The following is a 26,814-nucleotide window of genomic DNA, read 5'->3' as shown; positions in this document are numbered from 1 at the left end:
CTATATTTCTCAAGCTTCAAATCTGCCAGTGTGGGACATCAGTGTGTGGAAAATTGATGGAAATTGAAACACCTGTACTTTGTTGTATGTTGCACCATTATTGCCAGCTTAAATGGTTTTCCACTATAAATCCTGTTTTAACAGTATTTTCACACTATCAATTAAATACACCAGTTTCTTTAAAAAAAAAAAGAACTTGGAAAACAGGAATTCTAAGTCCACTGCATGGGTCATTAGCAGCATTTGAATCCAGCTTCTTCATATCCCAAGCCCAAGTCTCTATCACTTAAGTGTCTGAAGTAACTTCTGCTTTTCTGTGGAGCAGCCTCTAAAGGGGAAAACAACACTCATTTTGCCAGTGGGCAACACAGCAAAACACAGTGTTTTATTCCCATCTTTGGAAGAGGAGTGTGGTCTAGTGGTTACAACCAGTGTGTACCCAAGCATGTAGATTTGGCAGGTTCTTTCTTAGAGGCGGTGTGGCTGAGTTGAGAGGTTGTGATTGTCATATTAAAGATCTAGGCTCTGTTCCCAGCTCTGCTAGAAGTGACTTATGCATACTTTCAATTACCTCCTTTGTAAAATGGGGTGGCTGGTATTTGACTGCCTTCTAAGGAAGGCGTATAAGGCATTAAGTGCTGTTAAGTGCACACAAATATAAACATCAATGTTTTTAAGAGCTGAGATTTTAATTTTTGATGGGGATCTCTTCCTTCTTTCTCTCCCCACCAACTGGGAGTCTGATTCAACTGATATGCAGTCTGTTTGAGAGCTATACTTGTAATGTCAAAGTGAGGTTGCCCCTTGGCAAGATGGTCACCTCTTGGTTCTTGTTTCCAATGGAACTGAAGAAATATATTGTTCTTGGGAAGAGGGCTGCTGTCTATGCTGTGAACCTCATCTCAGTCAAAGAGCAGCATCTGGGGTTCCCAGGTGAGAGAACTTTTGAAATCCAGTGTTAGGGCGCTTTCTGGCCTCTGTTTTATACTCTGCAGCTTTCATGGAGGCTCTTCCATGAAAGCAGATGTGGCCATACACAAGCTGACCTCACCACAGGAATGCAGGAACCATTGAGCTGGAGTTGGGGAGGGTAGAAATAAAACTAATTTCCCTCCACTTCTCTCTCTCTCTCTCTCTCTCTCTCTCTCTCACACACACACACACACACTCTCACACACACACACACACACTCTCACACACACACACACACACTCTCACACACACACACACACACTCTCACACACACACACACACACACACAGTTAGCCCGCCGTGCCCCTCTCTATGCCTTTGGCTCTCTTTCCTGTCCCACTGGAGGGAAAGTTAGGGGGGCATACTACCCCAAACCACTCTATATTTATCGTATTAAGGTAAGTCAGGAAATTCCATAAACAAACAAAAAATAGTTTAAGTGGGATTCAAGCTGGTTAAATGAGTCTTATCCCCAGCACGCAAATCCCTGAAAAGTAAGGATATGCCAAATAATGGGACACCTATCAACTATTCTCTAAAGCTCAGCATATCCCCACCGATAAAACAGATTCCACAAGGTCACAGGAAAAGTGCCCTTCTGCCCCCAGTTGATGAGAAGATACACAAACCATTGTTCTCCCTCACAGCATAACAGAAAATCTTAATTATAAATTCATCATTCTCTTATAAAAACATACGAGAACAATTAATTTGTGCAAAAATGTCAACGTAGATAATGGTTAATGTTGCTGCAGATATAACTAAGGATTTTCATTGTACTATAAGGGATACTGATACGTTATGTATAATGTGTTCCTTTATTAGTTGGAGACAAAATGAAGTTCCTTATCAAAGTCCAAAGTCTATCTCCATCAGTGCAAATGTGCTGGGTGGGCTTAAGGGCATAATTAACAGGTGTCCTATATCATGACATTTCTTGCACTTTAGGATTTGCTTTGGGGATATGTCACACATAACCACCTTTAATCCCTTTTCAACAAATGTGTTGTTTATGTAACAATAGTTTTATGTAGGCCATGAAACAGCCAAGAGATCTGAGTTTGATTCCCTTTTCTCTGTTCTGCATTTGAACTGGCAATTTGAACAGGGAAATAATTCTAGTTCCAGATTTTCAAAATAACTGTGCACCCAACAGGTTTCCATCTAGGCACCTACATTAAAGACCTAGTCTTCAAAAGTGTTCAGTACCTGATTGTTTTCAGTGGGAGCTGCTGGGCCCTGAGATGTTTTGAAAATCTGGCCACTGCATTTAGGTGCCTATATAGGAGCTGAGCTCTTTTAGAAAAATCTGCCACCAATTTTGTATGCTTTAAAAAAATCTGGCCACTAGATTGTATAAGATCAATTCTTCCTGCTTCAGTCACTCACCCACTCACTCACTCACTCACTCACTCAGTTTTTCCCTGCATCTTCAGCAACTACTTTGCTTAGAGGTAGCCATCAGACAATAACAGATGTTCAGAGAGACAACAATTATATGCATTATTCTATTTATACTTCAGCTGCAGAGCATAAATGGGCATTATCAATTCCATTTTTTCCATGGAACAAGTTACAGTACAACTTTTTAGATCTCACTGAACTAAGGTATTCTACTTATTGTAAAAATAAAAAGGTGGGAAGTGGAGAAGTGGTGGGCAACTAGAAGTTCTGGTTTCACTGTACAACTTACTTAGGGATTTGCAAAGGATTATGAGTAATATGTTCAAAAGCACCTGTGAGACTTAAACTCCTAAGTGCCTACGATCCAGATTTGTAAAGGCATTTAGGCAGTGGTATGACGGTGCTGCAACCCCTATCTGACTGTTTTAATTTCATTTCATTTTCAAAAGTGACTTAGGTTCCTAAGTCCCATTGACTTTCAATGAGACTTTGACTCCGAAATCAGCTTGGTGTCACTGCGCTGAGCAGAGCAATGCCTAAATACCTTTAAAAATCTGGTCCTAAGTCAGGTTCCAAGTCACTTTTGAAAATGGGACTTGGGCTCCTAAGTCATTTATGGTAATATTTTCAAAAGAATTTATATGTAAAATCTAAATTCTGCCAAAACCACACTTTCTATTTTATGAAATAAATATTCCTGATTCCTATTAAGTCAATAGATTACAGCACACTAGCAACTGAGATACTCCTTTGGCGTAAAATCACTGTCTTCACCACAGAGGTATTGGCTGAAAATAAAACTACACCAGAACATTTTTCTTTGCAGAACACCCTAAAATAGTAAGTCTTTTTTATAAACAAAAAATATATGAATATTAAAGAGGAGCCTCATTTATATCTAACCATGGGGGAGAAACAAAATTCCTGCTACTCTCTATCCAATCCTCTCTGTTTTCTTTGTATTTCTTTCTCTTTTTGTTTTCCTCTTTTGTAGAAGAGCATCACTGATAATAGGCCCCTTATCTATGCTAACTTATCTAGTTCTGTGCTAACAGAAATGCTTATTACAAATGGAGGAAGCATAATCCAATAATAATGGCAGGAGATCTTCAAAATCAATGAGTTTGTAGAGTTAGAATGGTTGGCAACACTGCCACACAGAATTTGAGTCCTGCTGCTGCTTTACCATCTGTACCCCCTCTGTCAGTCCAAAGTGAGAATGCTGGAGAAAAGCATGAGATGCTTTTAAATTCCTCTCACTCCAGCTAGCAAACTAGGACTTTATCAACTTAAATAAATGCAGATTTGAGTTAGGCATGTCTGTATGTGTATCTATAAATATACACAAATATATTTATTGTGTTTGTGTACAATCTGAAAGCTTAATTTATTTGCTGCAGAGATATGGATAATAAGCCTGAAAAATGTATATATGGCGTGTAGTTAAAATGCAGTTATGTTCACAAGAGAGATGTCTTAGTGTTCCGCATTATGTTCCCTCAGTGATTTCTATATTGAATTTACATTTAAAAAGTATATTTTTTAAATTGCTCGTGCTGCAAGGTCAACCTGCGGGGTTTTGTTAGTTGTTTTTATTCTAGCAAGATCAGGGTACTTTGGATGGGAATTTTATTTTTGGTGGCAACGCAGCTGATTAGGAATGACACAGGTTAGGACTGAGCTTCTCTTCTGCATCTTGTGTGAAAGGCAGCAACAATGTGATCTTATGGTGAACTAACACAAATTGGACCATTGTACTCTTGTATTATTCTCTGCTGTGGTTAAATTTCAAAGTGATTGGCAGTAGATTCTATATGTTGGCCCTTTGACAGAGGGGTGCCTTTAGTGTTCTTTGACATTTAGAAATGGAAAGCAGTGATAATGCAGTAACGGTTGGCCCAGACCAGTTGCTTATAAGGAGTAAGAAGGCCCAGTCCTTTGCCTCCCTAAATACCAGGGAAAAGAAGATCTAGTATCATTATTGGTGCCCAACTCGTCAAAGAGAGTCAAAATGGGGTGGTGGGGAGGAATGAAGACAGGGCCATCAGAGCTGAAACATTACAGAGCGTGCTCCTTTTCAAGGGTGTTTGGCACAGCCCCCACTCCACAGGCCACCTCCGTAGGGACACTGAAGGAATTCTGATTTGCTCCCTTCATTCACCCCACCCCTGTGTACAGGTTGTGGTCCAAATGCTACGGTATAGACTAGTCTTTACATTATGTAGCACCTTTCATTCTGAATGGTCCCCAAACACTTCACAACCAATATGCAAAACTGCACCACTGAAATCTAGCCACATTTGAAATGGAGGACAGCCGTTAACAGATACACATCACATTGCAAAACAATTATACAGGGGAGAATTTTGATCAAGAACATTAAGCAAATTTCTGACTTACAAAAAAAATTGTCAAGGGATTCTTTAGTGTCACCACAGACAATACAGTGCCTTGGATTTTAAAGCATCAGCCAAAAGACCCATAAGCAAGCAGTAAACTGCATAGTGCTCAGTGCATCTCTCTCAGAAAGATGAAGGACTGAGCAGAGCTGGCCAGAATCTTGAGGCATGTCAAACCCAAGGTTTAGTCTATTCTCCATCCTCTTAGGCTTCTGGGATACAAGTAGAGAAATTCTCTTATTTTTCCTTTACTGGGTGAGATCAGGTACAATCTAAAATCTCTCAACTAATTTACGAACCTATCTAGTCCTAGTTGCTTTGTAGAGAGGAGTACGAGAATAAACATTAACAAAGGGACTGTTAAATGTGTCTGCATGTCTAATGTCGCAGGATGCAAAAGCGACATGACACCTTGCTAATATGAGATATTTTAAATACTAGGTATGATTATTGAGTATCTCTGTATTGCATTTTAATAAATACTGATGCTGTCATTAGAAGAAGACCTTTCTAAGTGAGTTTAAATAGTAATTATATAAAAAGATGCTGCTGCTTTGAAAATCTAGTCTGAATGTCATTACTATGTTCATTTCAGAAAGCAAAGATTACAGTAGAAGAAAAGGAGGACTTGTGGCACCTTAGAGACTAACAAATTTATTTGAGCATAAGCTTTCGTGAGCTACAGCTCACTTCATCGGATACATTCAGTGGAAAATACAGTGGGGAGATTTATATACATAGAGAACATGAAACAATGGGTGTTACCATACACACTGTAACGAGAGTGATCGCTTAAGGTGAGCTATTACCAGCAGGAGAGTGGGGGTGGGGGGAACCTTTTGTAGTGATAATCAAGGTGGGCCATTTCCAGCAGTTGACAAGAACATCTGAGGAACAGTGGGGGGTGGGGGAATAAACACGGGGAAATAGTTTTATTTTGTGTAATGACCCATCCACTCCCATTCTCTATTCAAGCCTAAGTTAATTGTATCCAGTTTGCAAATTAATTCCAATTCAGCAGTCTCTCGTTGGAGTCTGCTTTGAAGTTTTTTTGTTGACGAATTGCCACTTTTAGGTCTGTAATCGAGTGACCAAAGAGATTGAAGTGTTCTCCGACTGGTTTTTGAATGTTATAATTCTTGACGTCTGATTTGTGTCCATTTATTCTTTTACGTAGAGACTGTCCAGTTTGGCAATGTACATGGCAGAGGGGCATTGCTGGCACATGATGGTATATATCACATTGGTAGATGTGCAGGTGAACGAGCCTCTGATGGTGTGGCTGATGTGATTAGGCCCTATGATGGTGTCCCCTGAATAGATCTGTGGACACAGTTGGCAACGGGCTTTGTTGCAAGGATAGGTTCCTGGGTTAGTGGTTCTGTTGTGTGGTGTGTGGTTGCTGGTGAGTATTTGCTTCAGGTTGGGGGGCTGTCTGTAAGCAAGGACTGGCCTGTCTTCCAAGATCTGTGAGAGTGATGGGTCATCCTTCAGGATAGGTTGTAGATCCTTGATGATGCGTTGGAGAGGTTTTAGTTGGGGGCTGAAGGTGATGGCTAGTGACGTTCTGTTATTTTCTTTGTTGGGCCTGTCCTGTAGTAGGTGACTCTTGGGTACTCTTCTGGCTCTGTCAATCTGTTTCTTCACTTCAGCAGGTGGGTATTGTAGTTGTAAGAATGCTTGATAGAGATCTTGTAGGTGTTTGTCTGAGGGGTTGGAGCAAATGCGGTTGTATCGTAGAGCTTGGCTGTAGTCAATGGATCGTGTGGTGTGGTCTGGACGAAAGCTGGAGGCATGTAGGTAAGCATAGCGGTCAGTAGGTTTCCAGTATAGGGTGGTGTTTATGTGACCATCGCTTATTAGCACCACAGTGTCCAGGAAGTGGATCTCTTGTGTGGACTGGACCAGGCTGAGGTTGATGGTGGGATGGAAATTGTTGAAATCATTGTGGAATTCCTGAAGGGCTACTTTTCCAGGGGTCCAGATGATGATGTCATCAATGTAGCGCAAGTAGAGTAGGGGCATTAGGGGACGAGAGCTGAGGAAGCGTTATTCTAAGTCAGCCATAAAAATGTTGGCATACTGTGGGGCCATGCAGGTACCCATAGCAGTGCCACTGATTTGAAGGTATACTTTGTCCCCAGATGTGAAATAGTTATGGGTGAGGACAAAGTCACAAAGTTCAGCCACCGGGTTTGCCGTGACATTATCGGGGATACTGTTCCTGACGGCTTGTAGTCCATCTTTGTGTGGAATGTTGGTGTAGAGGGCTTCTACATCCATAGTGGCCAGGATGGTGTTTTCAGGAAGATCACCGATGGATTGTAGTTTCCTCAGGAGGTCAGTGGTGTCTTGATAGCTGGGAGTGCTGGTAGCGTAGAGCCTGAGGAGGGAGTCTACATAGCCAGACACCCAGCTAGTGACATGTTTGTTCCCCCTCCCCCACTGTTCCTCAGACGTTCTTGTCAACTGCTAGAAATGGCCCACCTTGATTATCACTACAAAAGGTCCCCCCCCCAACTCTCCTGCTGGTAATAGCTCACCTTAAGTGATCACTCTCCTTACAGTGTGTACGGTAACACCCATTGTTTCATGTTCTCTATGTATATTAATCTCCCCCACTGTATTTTCCACTGAATGCATCCGATGAAAGTGAGTTGTAGCTCACGAAAGCTTATGCTCAAATAAATTTGTTAGTCTCTAAGGTGCCACAAGTACTCCTTTTCTTTTTGTGAATACAGACTTATACGTCTGCTACTATGAAACCTGTCATTGTAGTAGAAGAATAGTTTATAGTTATTAGATGAACTCACTTTTAAGTACAACAGGGTTTGTTTCCCCTGAGGTAACTGAGGGCTCCTTGTCTGTTCTAATAAAAGTAGAAAGCACTAGTGCCACCTATTGGTGAAAATGTGGAATTGTATACGTCTTGTTTTGCATACTACTAAAGGGTGGTGAGGTCAGGAAGGAGGGTCTAATGGGGCAAATAGCTAGTAGCTTTGTTCTGTTGTTTAATTTGATTATTTCCTGTTGAGTAAACTTTTAAATAATTTTTAAATAGAAACTTTTTTGCTATTGGATATTTATATTTGAATGTCAACATTAATCACCTTATTACATGCAAAGCACTAGATGGACACTGCGTGCAGACAGAACTTCCTGCAATCCCTACATTACTGTTCTAAGTCAGGGCAACATCTTCACAAACACATTTTAAAAGCATCAGAACTCTTACTTATCAGGTAAAAATTTTAGTCTCTGAATACAAGCAAGCCCTGATTAAGGTACGTCCAATTAACTGAAACTCCAAGTTAACTAAAGGTGGGTTATGTTCCCCCAAACCTGTGTGGGCCCAGTTCCAAAATAGAGCTGAATAAAAGAGCCTTTTGGTCTGAAGATTTCTCCTAGCCTAGTGTAATCAGGAGACGAGAAGGAAACTCTGCTCTCCAAAATCTACCGTTCAAGCAAGGTATGCACCTCCACTACGACTCCTTATCAGTAAATGGTGATTAATGGGGAGAGACACCCAAGTATCTCCAGGGATGTCCAGTAATGCCCCCTTTCTGCTGGAGGTACATAGAGGGTGCTGAAGCAATTGCTGCACAAGCACAGCACCAAGGTTGGGGACAAACCAAGATTAAGGAGTAGTAAGTGGGGGAGCCCCACTGCAGCTCCACTGCTACAAGACTCTTGGTTGAGGTTTTTGTTTTCCCTCTACATAGCAAGCCAAATTGTTTCCTTAAGAACACGGCCCCGAGACAGCCAGTTTTTATAGCCTTTTGGGGTACAATAGAACGTCAGAGTTACGAATATCTCCAGAACGGAGGTTGTTCATAACTCTGAACAAAACGTTATGGTTCTTTCAAAAGTTTACAACTGAACATTGACTTAATACAGCTTTGAAGCATTACTATGCAGAAGAAATGCTGCTTTCCCTTTATTTTTTTAGTAGTTTGTTTAACACAATACTATACTGTATTTGCTTTTTTGTGTGTGTATCTCTGCTGCTGCCTGATTGTGTACTTCCATTTCCAAATGAGGTGTGTGGTTGACTGGTCAGTTTATAACTCCAGAGATTTTACTGTATATGTAAAAGAGAAGACTTGTGTAGCTTGTTTTCACAGGGTGCTAAGCAGAAAACTGCCTAGCCAACTCTCTGTCACTCCAGTTCCAATTAAAGGAGCCCTGATTGGGGAAGCTGGAACAGCTGCTGCCTCATCAGGCTGGGGCTGGAGAAAAGCCCCAGGGGAAGGAAGCCAGGGGAGGAGCTGGAAAGAGGGAAGCTGGAGTAGAGGAAAGGCAGGGAGGGGAAGCAGAGAGAGATAGTTTGCCCCCTTTCTCCTGCTGGTGGACTGTAAGAAAGGGACTATGTGTATGGTGGAAAGGTGGTGGGAACACAACCTGTAAATAAAGGCACCAGGTGAGCACTGCAACAAGGTCTCTGTGTGACTTTCTCAGCCTGGCAGGAGCCAGGAGGGCCCTGCAGGGACCCCGTTACACTTGTCCTAAGGGCCGGATTCTGCCACTCATGGACATGTTAATTAATTGTTTACTTCACAAATACAACTTTTCAAAACAATAACAGTATTCATGCAGCAAGTTACTACTCAGCTTCAGTGAGGATGACAGAATCTGGCCCAAACCTTTGGATGGTGCAATTATTTTCCCACTACAAAGAGGCAGAAGTTAAAAAGAGTACATAGTGTAACTCTGATTAATTTCTTTACACAGTATATTATCTGTCTATAGGCATGTGGTATTTAAAGTTCTAAGGAATCTGTCATTCAAGTATCACATAATAACAAGCCACATTTAGCTGGTGCATTTAATTCCATAGTAGTTGATGTCAGAGCACAAGGACACAATGTGTATTGGGTTGCTCACTATTCTTTGCCACGGGAATAAAAATAGTCTAAAGTTTTGAGAAACTAGAAACTTTATTCTATAGTGTCAATGCTGCAGTGCACAAGGAAAAGTCATATTGACTGTGACAGCTATTTGTTTATATATCCTTTTAATACTTATTCACTGATATATAGTGGTGGTGATAGAAATAAATTCTCAGGTGAAAGATTTCTTGTAAATGAACATGTTGTAATGGCTTACTAGAATTAAGGGAATCCATTAGTGCAATTTATTTATTTTAAAACTATAGATTGTTTTAAAGTATTTTCAGGGCTTTTTTGAATATACATTTGCTTGCTTACAATATAAAGTTTAAAAGTATCAAGCCATTTTTAAATTAAAAGTAGGAGAATGAAACTAATTTTCTGGTAAAGGTAGCCTAGCAACAATTTCATTGAATATTCCCTGTCTCACCACAACACTATATTATGCAAACATATAATACGGTTTTCACAGCTTTAAATAAATCATCCCATATAAAACTGAACAAGGGCATTTCCCCTTTCAAGTATTTAACTTTTCAAAGAGGATCTTTTAATACCTTAGAATAGAGGAAATGCAATAAATAAATAAAGTACAAAAGGCTACTGTTTTAAAATCTCAATAGATCAGCTCATAAACATGCTCCATCATTTTATCTCCAAACCTTTGTTAGTCACTACTTTTTCTGTACAGTCTCCTAATCAGTCACCTTCAGAGTTCTACTTTCAGTGCTAAATCACTGCTTCCTATATTTTAATCCTAACCTGATGCTTTGTGTTGGTAGTCAGCCAGAGGTAGGCAAGTCTACTTGAACTCATGGACAGGTCATGTTTTTGTTTGATTCTTTCATAGACCTCCCAGCCTCACCTCACCTCTTTGCTAACTTTCTATTTTCACATGCTCACCATTTATACAAAGTCATTACAATGGTTCAAAATTAAAGAAAGTCATTTAAATAATATATAATCCCTTAGATAAATTGAATGACCCCACCTAGTAGATGTTGGTCTGTTAGCCAGATCCTCTCAGTCATAAACAGCTAAGAAGGAGGTGGCAGCTGCTGTGTTTCAGGCTTAAGTTTCAAGCCTGGAGCACACCATGATTTTGGGTGTCTCTGTTTTTTGGGACACTTTAAAGGGGCCTGATTTTAGTGAACACCCACTCTCTGAAAACCATGCCCCTTTCAGGTGTCACAAGTTGGACACTCAAAAATGGAGGCACTCGAAATCATGAGTCGCTTTTGAAAGTGACTGTCTTTATGGTGCTGGTCACATGTGTATTAAAACTCCTATGTTCAGGTCCTTGTGCCTAAATCAGCACAGAAAGACTTATACATTGAAATCAAACTCAGAGGACATGTCAACTGTCCAAAACTATCTAAGACTCTCGGTTGACCAGGCTTCAGGTAAGTGAGGTTTGACTGTATTGCAATATGGGAATATTCCAGGTTACCTGTTAGTGTTTAGTTACCCATTATTAGCTTTGTGAAAAATTCTGTTCTTCAGTCAGTTATCTCAGGATACTGGTAGTGGTTTAAGAATTAGTACAGTAGACTCAGTCAATGACATTTAAAAGCCTTGGATCCAGATTTTTAAAAATGTGTACCCAGTGTGTCATGTGGATGTGCCTGTAAGCATATGCTTTGGGAGTTTTGTAAATGAAAAGTCCCAACACAAACTTTTACAAATATGAGCCTTGTAAATTAAGCCATTAACTTCAACAGGTTAACACTCTGTAAGTACCAATTACCTTTAGGAATGAAGTATATTGTAAATGTCTCCCACGTAGTCAAATATTTCCTCCATTCTACTGCACTATGGTATATTAAGTTAAAGTATTAGATAGGATAAAGCATCTATTAATTGTTCATAAAATATTGTGTACTGTTCAGCTTACCCACTGTTTTACCTGCCACTACTTTGAATGTGACTACAACCATGAAAAGTGCTTTAAAGCAATAACCTCATCTATAAAAAGTCTCTCTTAGTAGTAGTGTTTAAGGGAAAATGAACATGCCATTACACTGAAACGCCATCCAAAGATTCTAAGTTTCTAAAATATATGCTTTTCTCATCAGTCAAGACAGTGATTTACTTAATCTTTACTCCAGTTTGTAAGCCACTGAACATTATAATCAGTAGTAATGCTTAGTAAATCCCTTGCATGTCCCAGCATGCTTTAGTGGAAAACAGTTAGTTTATATTTTTCCAAAGGGCCTAATACATTTTTCATATTCTCTTCGTATTCATAAATCTAATAATGAAATGTATACTAATGGCTTCAGTAAAAAGCAGAATGTACATTCAGTGTTCAAGGCATTCGCATGCACACACTCTCAGTTGGCTTCACCATTTAGAAATGATGATTTTATCTGATAGCACATTTCTTGAGGGGGATATTTCTCTGTTAATGTAATCATAATTTCTGAGCATAAGTGCCACGGCTGCCTAATCCATCTATTTTATTCTATAGCACTCATCACCTAGAATCCAAGTGCTGCACAGGTAGAGTAGATCTGTATGCTGATATGTATAGTGAACTTCAAAGAGGATTCTGCTCCTCACTCTTGGCCAGTTGTGTTAGGCTGTTCTTTTTGAAAAGTGTAGCTAACGTGGGAAAGTTTAGCAGGTGTGTGGGTCTAGCAGTGTGCTCTAGTAGCAGATTCTAGAGGTTTTTGCCAAAGGACATTGCTGCCAACCAAATAATTCCTTGATTAGATTACATGGCAAAGAATCTGGATTGATTTTATGAAATTAAGATAATGCTGCATTGGTTTGAATTTTAAGCAATGTATTGTTTGTTTCTCTACAATTATGAGGATAATAAATACATTCATTATAAATTAAATACTGTGGGTTAGCTAGTTTATCCCCTTCCATGGAAAACCTTTTGCTTCCAAAAACGCACAGGATTTGCAGATTCTCATTCCCTCCTTGAAGCAAGAATGGCAATCCTGTGGAAGAAACTCAGCTTGCAATATCCACAAAGGCAAGAAGTCCATGGAAAACTTTGGCCCTAAATCTGTCGATCGCTCTCTAATCACGCAGAGCTGACCACAGGCTCAACCTCTGTTCATAACATGCTGTAGTCATGTACTTTGCTGTCACTGAATCATCTGTCCCTTCCCCCATGATGGGTCAATGTAGGGTTGCCAATTTTGGTTGGATGTATTCCTGGAGATTTCATCACATGACATAATCTTTAATTGAAGATTAATCTTTAATTCCTGGAGGCTCCAGGTCAATCCTGGACAGTTGGCAACCCTAGGTCAATGCCACATCCAGGTGATTGATATTGCTGGCTGCCTTACCAGGGGTGCATGCAGTCATATTTCAGGTAACACAAAACCAGGAAATACCAAGAATCTTGTGTGAATGTTATTAATATGACCTTTCCCGACCTGTTTTGCAGACTAAAGAGGTTCAAATAAGCATACTTTTTCAATGCTGAACTAAAGGGAGCCTCTGTACTTTTGTCACCTGGCCAGCAGCAAATAGGAGGTCATTATTATGCAAACAATGGTGTCTTATTTTGTTAATGTTGCAAATGAAAGATACACTATGTATAATGTAATTGAGCTGCCTACTTTGAAAAACAAGGAGGGGCGTTCTCTCTCTGATTGGAAGTGGGATTACCTGGGGGTAATGAAGTTACATTTTTATTATCCTTCTGCAAGTTTTGGATGGAAAGACTTGCATACAGCACTCAGTATGGAAAACTCAGTACTTGTGTTTCTCTCCATGTATAACCATTAATGGGCTTTTTCTGTAGAGAACAAAGTGAAATCTGTGTGGTTTTGTCTCCTATTCTAAATGGGGAACAAATTTGCAAGTAGGACCACTTTCTTCGTCTCCATTTTCCAGGTATCGATTCTGAAAGCAGTGACAAGGTGACCCCTGTTTGAAAGATAAGAATAGTACAATCCATTTCTTTCAGCTGTCTTTCCAAATGGCAAGCAGTGAACAAGCTATCCTGATGTTTTCAGGAATAAAGGGGCTCTTCCAGAGTTTGCGGGGGAAACACTGTGTTTATAGAAATACTCTACATTGCATTGTTGAAACTGTTTGTCAATTACCTTTACTGACAAAATAAATCTGTGCAAATAACTCATTATTTCAGCAGCAGCAGATGTCCGTAGTTTTACAAATTAAGGCCACTTCTGTAGGGAATCCCTGGATTCAGCAGTATACAATGAGCAGCTAAAAATAATCTGTAAGGCGTTTGAAAATCATCCCTTCTGAACTGCAGTGGTTGTGAAAGATAATTTGTGGTTCTCACAGAATACTCAGCAAATTGTGTCTTTCATCTGAATTTTATTTTTACAGATAAACATTACATTTTTCATATTGCAAAATTGTAAGTTTGCATTTGTTAATTTAAATGATTGGCTCTATATTTTCCTCTGTTGACATTTAAACTGTTGGTAAACATTATCATCTCAAATGGCTGTTTGTGGCAACCGTGGGCTGAATTTATAAATGTATACAATTTTATCAAAGCATAATGTGATGTTTCTGCATTTTTTTAACATACAGCATGTTAGAATGTATATGACACATTTAGTATGGATTGGCCTACTCCAGTCATACAAAGGAATGCACTAATGGAAGTAAGAAGTATCTTGCTTTATGGCAGAATTTCACATGGACTTAAGGCCTTAAGTGCACATGAAAATGCCAAAAGCAGCTTAAAGGTGACCTAAAAAATATTTAAAAATCATTTTTGTATCTTTTTTTGCTTCTTTAGGAAGACGGTCTAAAAGGTTTTGGTAGGTTGGGTTGGGTTTTTTTAAGGGGTGAGCAGAGGGTATTTGTACTTAAAGGGCCATAGCTGAGTCCCAGGTTACTGGGAGCAGTGTCAGTGAAATCCTGGCTCCACTGAAGTCAACTGGAGCTTTAGCATTTTTCACATTTGCATCTGCAGTCTAATTGCATGGGTGCCCTGGACCCTAAATTTAGCTTGTGTGTATGTGTCTCCCAGCTCCCTTGTAATTCCCACCAGTAAAGGGCCTTTGACTTTGGTTTGGCACTGAGGATCTTCATTTAGTGCACAGATGGTAAAATTCCATCCAATACCCTTGCATCACTACACTAGTTAAAATAAAATTCCTTTTTTTTTTTTGTTACAAAATACTAATTCTGAAACTAAAATCCAGGCTAGAAAATTTAGACATATATATTATAATAATCTAATACTAGATTTAAATGGTGCAGTGAACTCCCTAGCCAAATATTTTATTTGAAAAATGTTTCTGCAGTTTAAGAATATTCTTTCCCTTCTGGTTCTCTGGTGTTGAGGATTTTGTGACTGCAACTTCCTCTTATAGCAAACTTTCTGCTTATGGATTCCTCTGCTAGGATACATCCTACGGGGAATCTAGCCAGACATAAGAGAGAGAATAACAGTATACAAACACATAATTGTATTGGTTTCAGTACCAAATCCATTATTTTATTCCTGTTATGAGAGTTGCTAAATGGAAGTTTTATGAATTAAGACCATCAGAAGTGTCTGTGGTGGTTGTGTATTAGTCCTTTGTTGAGGAATAAAGTGTAGCTTCTATGTCTATATTTTATTTTTGCTTCTGTCCGTGCCATTTCTCAAATCCTTTTATCGGAATGCCATGATGCAGTCATGTTAACCATTTCTCCTTCACTTCCATCTTGCCAGCTCCTCTTTACTGTTCCCCAAGTAAGAGAAAGATGTTTCTATCTTTGGACAAGGCCTAGAACTGAACTGCTATAGCTAATTATGGATTTTCCATGTCATAAACTACATCATGGGTGCAATATTAAAATGGTTTATCTAGTAGAGCCGGTCGAATAGTAGATAATGTGTTTGCAAATTATTTATTTTTAAAAAATTGTTGGGTCAGTTACTTGCAGTGAATAATTTGGACAGTTCTACTATTAGATAGTATGACCTGTATTTAGAGGTAACTGTTCTGCCATATATTCCTTAGGTACATATTAGGCAAGCTTTACCAAGCCACTTAAAATTGCTTTGCATTTTCCATTCCATTGTGATGGCTAGTGACTGTCTGTTTGTAATTGCCATGAATTATACTAATGTTACACAGTGGACTAGTTAATGTAGAACAGAATATTTGAAAGTGTTTACATGAAGATTTAATTAATCTCAAACTCACATCCTCATGTAATACTTCAGAATGTATGCATGCACAAAACATAAATAATATATTTATTTCACTTCTCAACATAAATTGCTTCCCAGGAATGAATGCTTATTTTACAGAAACTTTTTTAATGTGAAAAAGCAAAATACAGGAGTAACAAGTAAATCAGTCATACCTGACACTAAGCTTCTGATTGAAACGAGGAGTCTTACTTGGGTGAAACCAAAGACCAAAAGTAACTTAAGCCAAGGAACTACCAAATGGCTCTTTTTCCTCGGGACTCCCCTGCTCTGTTACTGGGGCCAAGTGTTCTCTGTGGTATTTAGCAGTAATTGCAGCATAGGCACAACCATACACAGCAGCTGCCAACATCATTAGACACACAATTCCACAGACAACTCCAGTTATTACTACAGTGGCAATTGCATGACGCAAACTAACTGGCCTTGGCTTTGGTTTAGGTTCACAGTCTGAACGGCTACTTTCTCCATTTTCATTGTGCTGAGTGTGCTTCAGAGAACTTCTGTGCTCAAAGTTATGGTGATGAATATTAGCCAGATGAATATTAGCGACTGTGGGAGGGCATGCCCCGTACATCTCATAAGGAATTTTGAGGAGGTCGTTTCCCTTCCGATTTTCTGGTGTTGAGCATATAATGCCATCACTTATTCCTCCTGAAAAGAACATATTAAAGTCTTGAGCTCTTTGGCGTTCTGAATTTTCTGTATGTAAAAACAAAACGAAGCCCAATGGAATTTATAAACTGCTTCATTTTTCTACTTTTAAACAATTTACAACCATATATTATTTTGTGTATGTTTCCAATTAGTTAAACACTAGGATTATAACACTTTTATATACTCAAATAAGCAATTACGTGTAACCAATAATTCATTAGGCGTACATTTACCTGTACTTTATCAATGTTTATAGTAAAAACCAAACAACCCCTCCATCCCCGCACCACCACCAGACACACACACCCAGTAGTATAAAAATAGGCAGGTATAAAGCCATAAGTGAAACCAAAGAGCTATTATTACCAAGCACATTCTTACCACTACTTTTTTTAATAAACATAGATGGAAACAATATGTCTTTTGTAAACATTTCCTATTAGCATTCACAGCAATGGTCCTTGAAGTAGTGATAATTCTGACACTATGTGCTAACATTTGCCATGCTGCAAATTGTTAAAATAAAATATCCTATATGCCCTGATTTTTTCTACATAGTTTATAAAAGCATGATACCATTCACATTACATGCCAAAACCAGTATTCTCCATACAAAAGTTAGAAAAGTAAAGCAGTTGAATTTTCTAATTTCAAAGTTGTTCATACAGTATATCCTATGTATTTTATTAGACTCATAGATTTTAAGACCAGAAGGGACTATTATGATCATCTAGTCTGACCTGCACATTGCAGGCCATAGAACTTCACCCACCCACTCCGGTAATAGACCCATAACTTCTGGCTGAGTTACTGAAGTCCTCAAATCATGACTTAAAGACTTCAAGTTACAGAGAATCCACCATCTACACTAGTGTAAACCTGAAAGTGACTCGTGCCCCATGCAGCCTTTAGGGCTGGTACCTGCTCTCCGCTGAATGGGTGAACTTGGTGTGGGGGGAATGGAGTAGGGAGCCTTTTCACCCTTGCTCAAGCAGCGGGGAGGATCAGTCCTTAGTGCATTAGAGCACATATGTATCATAAGTCAGCTCCCTTACTATCCCACATATTATCCCCTATAGCTACTGGGTAGGGCTACAACCATTGTATATTTTCAAGTTTGCATTATTCAAAAGTAACTGAATCAAGTCACTTCAAAATTCCTCTCCCTCTGTGGCCAGGCATGGAAATTTTAATCTTAAAAAGAATTTGTTTTAGAAGCTGGTGAGTTAAGATTGGCCCATACCAAATTTCTAAGACCACCTTCCCGATAAATATTGGTGATGTTCCAAGATGAATCAGAGCCTAGCAGCTGAAGCCTTGATCTGTAACAGGTCAAACCAAAAGCCTGGATCCAAAGACTTCCAAACATGGACATTTTCAGTGTGGATATGGCTGAAGTTCCAAATTTGGCAGCTCTGATCCTTCCATGGTTATGAGTGACTGAAAAGGGTGTTGGAATGGAAAACTACAATTCTGCCATCACTTAAGTATTCTCTTTAATTATTTAAGTATATGAAACAAGAATCAATTGCTTGAGTTGCATTCAGTTCAAGAAATCTTTTATTCTTCGTCAAGTGATGGTCCCAATCAGTGTTCCACTGAGGGTTATGCGCAAATGCCTGGAACCAGAGCTTTTCAAAGTAGTTATGTCCATCGGTCCATGCATGTACCCTTGCACTGCCTTATGGTTTCGCCCAAGGTGATAAAAGGTGGGGTAGACATCTTCAGTTCCTTCTCACCGCCACATGGTCTGTGTCAGAGCTTCTGCTGTCCTCTTGTCCTTAGTAATGCATTTTCCAAAACTTTTAAGAAAAACTTTTTTTATTTTCATATTTAGTCAGGATTCTTCAGGTTTTTGTAGTGGTTTTATTGTTTTTAGAAGTTTTGTAGGTTTAAGGGCTGGAGATCTCACTTCGGCAGTTACCTGGCAAACAATCCCCAACTCCCTCTACCCCCTACAGCACCCAGGTCTTGGTACTGTATATAGTCAAGATTTTTGCTGTTTCTGGAGCAATTTTCTTGTTTCTAAAAGTTTGGTACGATTAAGGACTTGGGACTGTGCTTCTGTGGTTCTCTGCCGAACAATTCCCCCCGGTACTGGGTTATGCCAAAAAGTCCATGATTCAAAGTCTGCCCTTTCTGCCCATGCTTGTTTTCCCTCAGCGATGAGTACCAACACTGCCTGTACTATTTGGGGGAAGCCCACACCGTGTCCAGATGCGGTATCTGCCTCTCCTTCCCTGCTTGTTCATGGGAAGGCAGAGTCTTTTGTCCTAAAAAGCACCTCATGCAAGTTACCATGGGGCTGCAGTCAGATCCTGGTCAGGGAACCCCCCCCCCGCCCCCCGTACATTGGCCTGAACAGTCCAAGAGAGTGTCTCCTACCATGGATCCTCAGTCCGGCTCCACTGGTACCAGTGCTATGGACCCTGCGTCAAGGCCTAGTCGTGAGTCATGGGAGCATGCACATAAGCATGACAGTAAGTCTTCCTCCAGTCTAAGAAAGATGCTGTGCTGTCCACAAGTTCCGGCCATGGAGCAGCACCAAATTCCAAGTCCCACAAGAGCAACAAAAAGTTGCTCAACAGACCCTCCAGTTCCAGTTCCAGACCCACATACCCCTCCTGCATCGGCATCATTGGTCCAGAGACGGATCCCTTTACTGGCCCCAGTTCTGTCCATAAACCAGGAGCTGTTGACTCAGGGAGACTCAAAAATCCTCCTGGACCTCATCAGCTGTCTTCCCCTGGAAAGGATGAGGTTTCCATGAGTTCCAGAACTCTTGCCGACTAAGAGAGCCCCATCCACTGTCTCGAATCTGCCACCTTCTGGCTGAATTCCTCCAACACACCCCATTTTGTTGGCACCACCATTTGCACAGGACTCTGGTTCCTCTGAGCTTGAGGATCCAGATGTTACGCATGGTCTGCTGCCCGTTCTGAAGACATACCTATCAGAAGGTCCCAGTGGCACCATGGCAATACCCTACCTTAGCTCAGCCCAGGAGCCACTGGTACTTGACTCCTTGGGCACCATTGCTTCAACAGCAGGATCAACCAGGTAGGCCATATTGGAGCTCATGGCCCCAGTTCTACCATCTATGAGCCTCCACAGAAATGCCCAAAGGCCCACAGATCTCATCCACCTGTTTTGATGATGAAGTCATCTGCACAACATGCCCAATCTTTGCTAAGCGATATTTCTGAGTGCAACTAGAGAGCCATCAACCACTTTGCACCCCAATGGTTTTACCAGCCACCCCTTTTGGGGGCATCTCAAACTCTTTCTGACAGCATGGAGAGTAATAACAACAGACAAAATGGGTCCTGGGTGTCATTCGACATGGCTATACCATTGAGTTTGTGACGCTGCCTCTTCCACATCCCCTGTGCTGATCCCATGCCAGGCATCACTCTCACAACAGTATTCTTACCCTAGAGGTGGACTCCCCCTGCAGAGAGGTGCAATGGAGCCAGTCCCCACAGCCTTTCAAGTATTCAAACTGTTTTCTGGTACACAAGAAGGGGGATGAGACCAATCTTGGATCTCAGATGCCTCAACTGTTCCTCTCGCTAGCCAAAGTTCTATGTGGTCACTGAAGCAACTACATCTTCCCTCCCCTACCACTCTTGTCATGTGTCTGTCACAAACTCCAGTGGGAAAGGGTGATGGTCATCCTGATTGCTCCGTTCTGGCCTTGCCAGTTCTGATTTCCTCTTCTTCTCCACCCTCTCCCACTCCCGACGTTTCCGGGACTGCTCACAGAACATAGCGGCAGACTCTGGCACCCCAATCCGTGGACGCTTCACTTGACAGCTTGGTTTTTGGGTGGATGCCTCCGCTAGCACAGAAGTGTCTGTTGGCAGTATGAGATGTCTTCTCCAGTAGCAGAAAGAACTCCACAAGACAATCCTACCAAGCAAAATGGGTGTGTTTCACTTCTTGGGCCCAACAGACAGGTCTTTCCCCTGAGGCCCTGGGCATCCCAATGCTCTTAGATCAGTGGTTCTCAAACTTATTCTGTTTCCCTTCCCCTTGTGTTTGTAGTCATTTACTGCCTCCACCCCCTCCAAGTACCTATACTCTTCAGGTCTCTCTGGCCTTTCAGCATTAGCTATCAACCTCAGAGAGCCAGCAGGCATTTCCCTCTGCTTCTCTCAGCCTTCAGCTCTCTCCAATCATGGCTGTTGGGCCTGGGGAAGCTTGTAGGTGACCTCCTGACTACCTTTGTACCTTCTGTTTTCACCTGCATTGATCTGGCTTCACTGCTCAATGAGGGAACTCTCACTGCTCCACCTTCAGGGGCATCCCCTCCTCTTTATTCTCAGGTTTCAGAGTAGCGGCCATGTTAGTCTGTATCCACAAAAAGAAAAGGAATACTTGTGGCACCTTGGAGACTAACAAATTTATTTGAGCATAAGCTTTCGTGAGCTACAGCTCACTTCATCGGATGCATGCAGTGGAAAATACAGTGGGGAGATTTATATATGCAGAGAACATGAAACAATACATAAACACTGTAACAAGAGTGATCAGGTAAGATGAGCTATTATCAGCAGGAGGGGAGGGGGAACCTTTTGCAGTGATAATCAAGGTGGGCCATTTCCAGCAGTTGACAAGAACATGTGAGGAACAGTGGGCGAGGGGGGAGGAAATAAACATGGGGAAGTAGTTTTACTTTGTGTAATGACACATCCACTCCCAGTCTTTATTCAAGCCTAAATTAATTGTATCCAGTTTGCAAATTAATTCCAATTTAGCAGTCTCTCCTTGGAGTCTGTATTATTCTCAGGACTCTTTCTTCCTTTCTAAACGCTATCAGTGTTCTGAACTCTCATTTATAACTCCCTGGGGCCAGCCACACCCGACTCATTACATCAAGCTAGGGTGCACTTGACTGGAATGCAAGAGCTGAGCCCAGTTTCATTTAAGGGACCAGCTACCCTGTTACAGGAACATAACTTATTTTGGTTAGTATAAGTCACAGAAGAATAATACTGGAGAAATATTAGAGTACAGAATATCTAGACTTCTTCCAACACTGGTCGTTAAAATGCGTTTGTGTGTTGCATTTCACTTGATTTTTTAAAATTTTGGCAAATTTTTGTAAAGCAAAGGTGAGACAAGAAAAAAAATCACTGAATTGCCAAACAATGGCTGTGTTTCTGAGATAAACTAAAGAAGCTGTGCTGCTGGCATAGTAATTAAGATAATCTGATATGCTTATCTTGGATCATTACCTTCTGCTGCATACGGAATTCAGAACCCCTGCTAAAATTTGTTCTAGGGAATAGGTCCAGCAAAATGTAACAAAAGCCTGGAGGCTGAAAGAAATAACTTAATAGTTTAACAGTCCAGAAAGTCGTATGACTTTAACCCTGGGAGAGAAAGCCCTCAGGAGACTAATTTTTATCAGTTAAATTACAGACCCACTCTATCAACTTAGCCTGTTGAATATTTTGATAAATTGCACATATCACTGGCTTAAAAGCTTGTTTAATTTTATTTATTATTTTCTATAACTAATCCCACCTGTTACCTAGCCAAGTATTAGGCATCTTGTACTGATGGAACTTAATTAAATGTACTTTAGATGCTTTAACACAGATCCAATGGACCAGATCCTTGTCTGTGCCAGTGCTGCTTCTAGAACAGATGGCTCTGGAGGTGCTATTACACCATCATTCCAGCTCCCCACTCCTAGAACGCCTGAGAGCTGTGACTCCAGCACAGTTTAGAACAGCCTCAAGTCCACTCTAAGTTGTGCCCAGCTGCAATGGCTTAACTTGTGCTGGAGATTCCCCTTATGCTAACCATTTCCTTCAGGTACACAATAAATGCTGCTTTCCGTCTGTGCTGGGTATGCTAAGGAACTGGCCCAATGATTTGGCCACAGCATAAAAAGAGAGCTACTGTAAAAAGAAATATGTCTCTTCTCATGGTGGTAATTCCTGAAATAAAAATAAAATTTTGAGGGGGAGGTGTGTGTGTAGTTTAGTGATTACCTGTGGTGTACTCAGTGTGTGACTGGATGGTAGTGAGAATTTCCTGGTGAAACATTTGGAGACTTGATTGTTTGCTACCAATTCACTAACTGGACATATAAATTGTCCAATTATATACATTTCATTTTAACAAGGAAGTGTGCATATGAACTTTAAACAGTTCTAGTAACCAAAGTGTGAGGTTTTTAAGGTTATTTTTGCAAGGTTTAAAGTTATTCTTGCACAAAGTCACTTAAAAGTAATTAATTAGAAGGAGAAATAAGGAGTGAAAATTAGTTGGTTAGTTCCACAGAAACTCTTCTGTTTGTTGAATGATTAAAGCAACTCTATTTAGGCACAACAAAGGACAATCTGTCATGGGTTATGACATGTCAGATTTCCTTTCAATCTCATCTCTTCAGCCTTCCTTCTGTGCATAAACCGAATCTCATCTTCAAAATTCCTGCCCATATAACTATGAGTGAAGGCTATCAATGGACACTGAATAGCAATTGTGTTACAGAGGGCAAACAGAAGACATAGAGCATCTTCACATGAGCTGTTGCCTTGTACCATGCCAATATGTTGATCTACGTACAGATAGGAAACCAAGGAAGTATTTGTATCACATTCATGCATCAATGTTTATTTTAGAGGAAATAGGATTGGTTTGTTCTTTTGACTTCTCAAAGTCTGACTAGCTCCCACAGCAATCAGAGCCAGGTCTTCCTTTAATTTTAATACCTTTCACTTCCTACACTGCATATAAAAGAGATATACTTAAAAAAACCCAAACGTTTTAGGATTATAAATGATTTTTTTCCCTTTTATCTAATCATCTTGGATTCTAAAGCTGCTCAGAACAAAGCATTGCAATGCCATTCAAAAGCAGAGCGAGACAACTTCTGACTTACAAAAAACAGAGTTAAGTCTTACTCTCTTTTTATGTAGAATAACTAAGGGATTTATAAATGGAAGAGATTAAATGCAGGTAGAGATATGGCCAAACAACTTTGTGCTGCTTTTAAACTACATACAAACTTAATTTTTCCTTTACCGTGGCATTGTGTATTTCTGTATTATCATTTTAATCCAGTGGTTAGGGCACTCCGCTGGAAGGGGGCAGACCCAAGTTCAAGTCCTTACTAGAATGAATAATTATTTATACAAGCAGCTTCACCAGGAGATACTGAGAGAGACCTCCCCCAGAGTAGTCAATAGCCTGGTAGGCACTAATCTCTGGGGGTTCAAATCCCTGCTCCAAAGTGGGGATTCCCATATCCCAGGTGAATATCCTAAGTACCGGGCTAAAAGTTATAAGGTGGGCACTGGCACCACAACCATTACCTCTACTTCCTCTTTTTTTTTTTAATTGAGCCTATTTTAAAAGTCTGGAAACAAAATGCTTTGCGTCAAACTGCATGTTTCCTTTGCCAATATTTATTTAAATTCTGGATTCAATTTAACCCAAATTGAGTTTATGTTCTTGAACTTCCAGCAGTCTGAAAACTCAGGTATTTGCCAAACTCTAGTCCAGAGCAGAGAGAAAGTTAAGTATGTGCTTAAGTGCTTTCTGGTATCAAGGCCATGGTAGCTCGGATAGATCAAGTATATGTTAGACCATTTTCTTTACATTTTATCTAATAGAGAAAATTACTTACCTCTGTATAAAAAGCTCTCTAGCCACAGTTTAAGGCCAATGACATGACAAGTGCATTGCCATGGATTATTCTTGAAAAGAACAACTTTCAGGTTTGGGAGGGATTCCAGCAGAATTCTGTCCAGTCTTTGAACCTTGTTATACTTAACAGACAATAAAGTTATATTCTCTGTATTATTTCCTAGAGTTTCAGGCAAATGTAATATACTGTTGGATGACAAATCCAGTTCTTTTAATTGAGGGAGGGAATTGAAAGTCTTGTTTTCTAGGTAATGAATCAAGTTCTTGGTTAGGTTTAGAACCTGTAGATATCGTAATCCTTGGAAAGCACCCGATGACAAATTTGAAATAGAATTATTAGACAAGTCTAAAATTTTGAGCAAAGGGGTCTCATTGAATGCATTTTGATTGATTTTCCAAATATGGTTATTCTGCAACTGTAATATTAGAGTTTCAGGAGGTATGTGGGAGGGAATTTCAACAAGTCCTTGATTCCTGCAGTCCACTGTCTTTGATGTTTGATGACATAGGCACTTTTCGGGGCATCCACATACCATATGCATTAGTACAATGATACTTGAAACCAAAAGCAGTTCACCTGTACAAGAAGTAAAAGAAGTGATAATGTGGTGAAACTAATTTATAATCGGTGTGTTTTGGTAATACAAACATTGGTAGCATAGACAAAAGATGTACCTTTTGGTAATGGACAATAATGCACATTTGTTTCACAGTTTGGTACATCAGAATAGTATAAATCAGCCCTAGATAAAATTTTGGAAACCTCATATAATGTAGACTAAAGATAATTTTTCTCTAGTTTCAAACTGAGCTACTTTTCATGGCTTTATCTTAAATGCAAATAACTTTTAGCAAGCTTAGCCATCACCCCCTTGCCATAAAAATATGATGAATTTCTAGCTGCTACATACCCATAGGAATGAAACACTCTCATAGAGTTCCCAAGGATATTAAATTGTAATGTTTATCTTTCTATAGTGATAGTGGTTCCAAGCCAGTGATTCTGAATCACTGTATGTTAAAATTGCAAGCACAGTCCCTGTTTAGTTACTTTTTTGATTGAATGTTGCACCTTAAAGAATTAAGCTTGTGTTCCTTTAGAGAAAACAATAATCTTCAAAGACTTCACTACAGAGGATTCAACAAAAGTTTCCAGTGAGCCAGATTTTTTTAGTCTGTTCTTTAAAATATCCACCCATGTTTACGCTTATTAATTGAAATTCCTTTATCTGAATGCCAGCTGTATTTTCCAAAGATTTGAACATCTATCCACTAAGCAAACATTTGTGAAGTACAGTTGTTAAAATGATAAATGAGGTGACAGGAGTACTCAATGATATTTAATATTTAAAATTATCTACTCCCATGGCTCCTGACAGTGATCCAGTTGGCTTTGACTGAAATAATAATACCTTGTACCTGTCATATGTGGTTAACGCTATTCCTTTAAAAACATCATGCTGCCTAAAGTTATGTTAATATGCATACAATGGAATAATAAAGATATATTAGGGAGTCTTGGCTGCTGATCCCATATGAATTATTTTGGCTCCGGAGAATCAGAGCAATAGGTGGATAAATCCTTTTTAACATTGTCTTTGTGATGCATCGAATCATTAATAGTATCTGTTATTTCAAAGTAGAAAAGCTTCTCGTCAATTATTATTTAAAAGTCTTGGAAAATAAAGGATACAGTGCATATTGACGTGTAGAGCTCAAACATTAATTAGTAACAGGAACACTATCTTAAAAGAACAACAGAATGAGATTTCCGTATTGAACACATTAAATCTGTAAATGAAAGGTTTGGATTTTTGTGACAACAATTTACCTTGCAAACCACTTATTAATTAACACTCTAAATGAAATTGTATTTCAAAATTTTGCTACAGTGCCTGAATTATGTGTTCAAGAAAAAAATATTCTGTAGCATTGTGCCGTTTTACAACTGTTAGCTTCAGAAACAAGAAAAACAACTTAAACAGTAACTTCCACTGTAAAGTTAAAAATAGAAACTGGTTGGCAAAGGAAATATTTCTTTACAGAGCACTTCACTATAGGTCTAAAAAGTAAATTATAGCTCACCTTTCATGGTGGTTCTATTGTTGTCCTGCTTGCAGAAAGCTTAGTCCAAGTTTACTTAGAACAGTAATTTACACTATATTACAACTTGAAGTGTGTGTCAGGACTATGAACTAATCCAGTTTCCTTTATACCTTCATTTTGTAGTTTACAAAGGAGCTTTAACTATTTGTTCTAGTGAGTAACTCCATCAGCTTTGGTTGTTGTTGCATTCATTTCCCCCCCTCTATCACACTTTTTTTTTTTTTTTTTTACAGTCCACCTATTACTCTGAGTTTTTCTCTGCCTTTCTTATTCAGTCAACTGGCCCTGCAAAGAATGTCTGTCAGCTCAAACTGGACAGCTGTAGTATACAAATCATGAGCTGATAGCCTACCCTTTTCTATTATTTAATCTGCTTCAAATCCAAGGTACAAAAATAAGGCTGCCTTTTTAAAATCCAATGTAGTTTCTGAATTCTGTGGGATTATTAGCCATGCTGTGTCAATTCCTCAAGATCAGATGACTCTGAACATGGATTCTAGTTTTCCTGGGTTGTGATTGGAGGCAATGGAGTGTGTAATAATACTAGAAATAGGCTTGCATGTTGATG

General features: G+C 39.7%; 2 protein-coding genes across 2 annotated transcripts in view; one reads left to right on the top strand and one right to left on the bottom strand.

Moving 5' to 3' along the window:
* The window catches only part of CACNA2D3 (calcium voltage-gated channel auxiliary subunit alpha2delta 3), a 722,234-nt gene that overhangs the window by 593,002 nt on the left and 102,418 nt on the right, over positions 1–26,814 (top strand). The gene's annotated exons all lie outside the window — the stretch shown is intronic.
* Positions 16,039–26,232, bottom strand: LRTM1 (leucine rich repeat transmembrane protein 1). Its single transcript, XM_077821362.1, has 3 exons — positions 26,226–26,232; positions 24,121–24,717; positions 16,039–16,472 (listed from the first exon to the last, which is right to left on the bottom strand). The coding sequence occupies exons 1-3, from the start codon at positions 26,230–26,232 to the stop codon at positions 16,039–16,041; spliced, it is 1,038 nt and encodes a 345-aa protein (XP_077677488.1).

Source organism: Eretmochelys imbricata, chromosome 7 (assembly GCF_965152235.1).
Source record: "Eretmochelys imbricata isolate rEreImb1 chromosome 7, rEreImb1.hap1, whole genome shotgun sequence".
NCBI lineage: Eukaryota > Metazoa > Chordata > Testudines > Cheloniidae > Eretmochelys > Eretmochelys imbricata.
Note: the sequence above shows the minus strand (reverse complement) of the source record. Positions and strands in the feature narration are given on the sequence as shown.

Excerpts from the sequence above, each read along its gene's own strand:
- LRTM1 (XM_077821362.1), bottom strand. Across the intron at positions 16,473-24,120 it reads AGAGAGCTTTTTATACAGAG|GAGGAATAAGTGATGGCATT; the intron begins GTAAGTAATTTT and ends TGTTCTTTTCAG.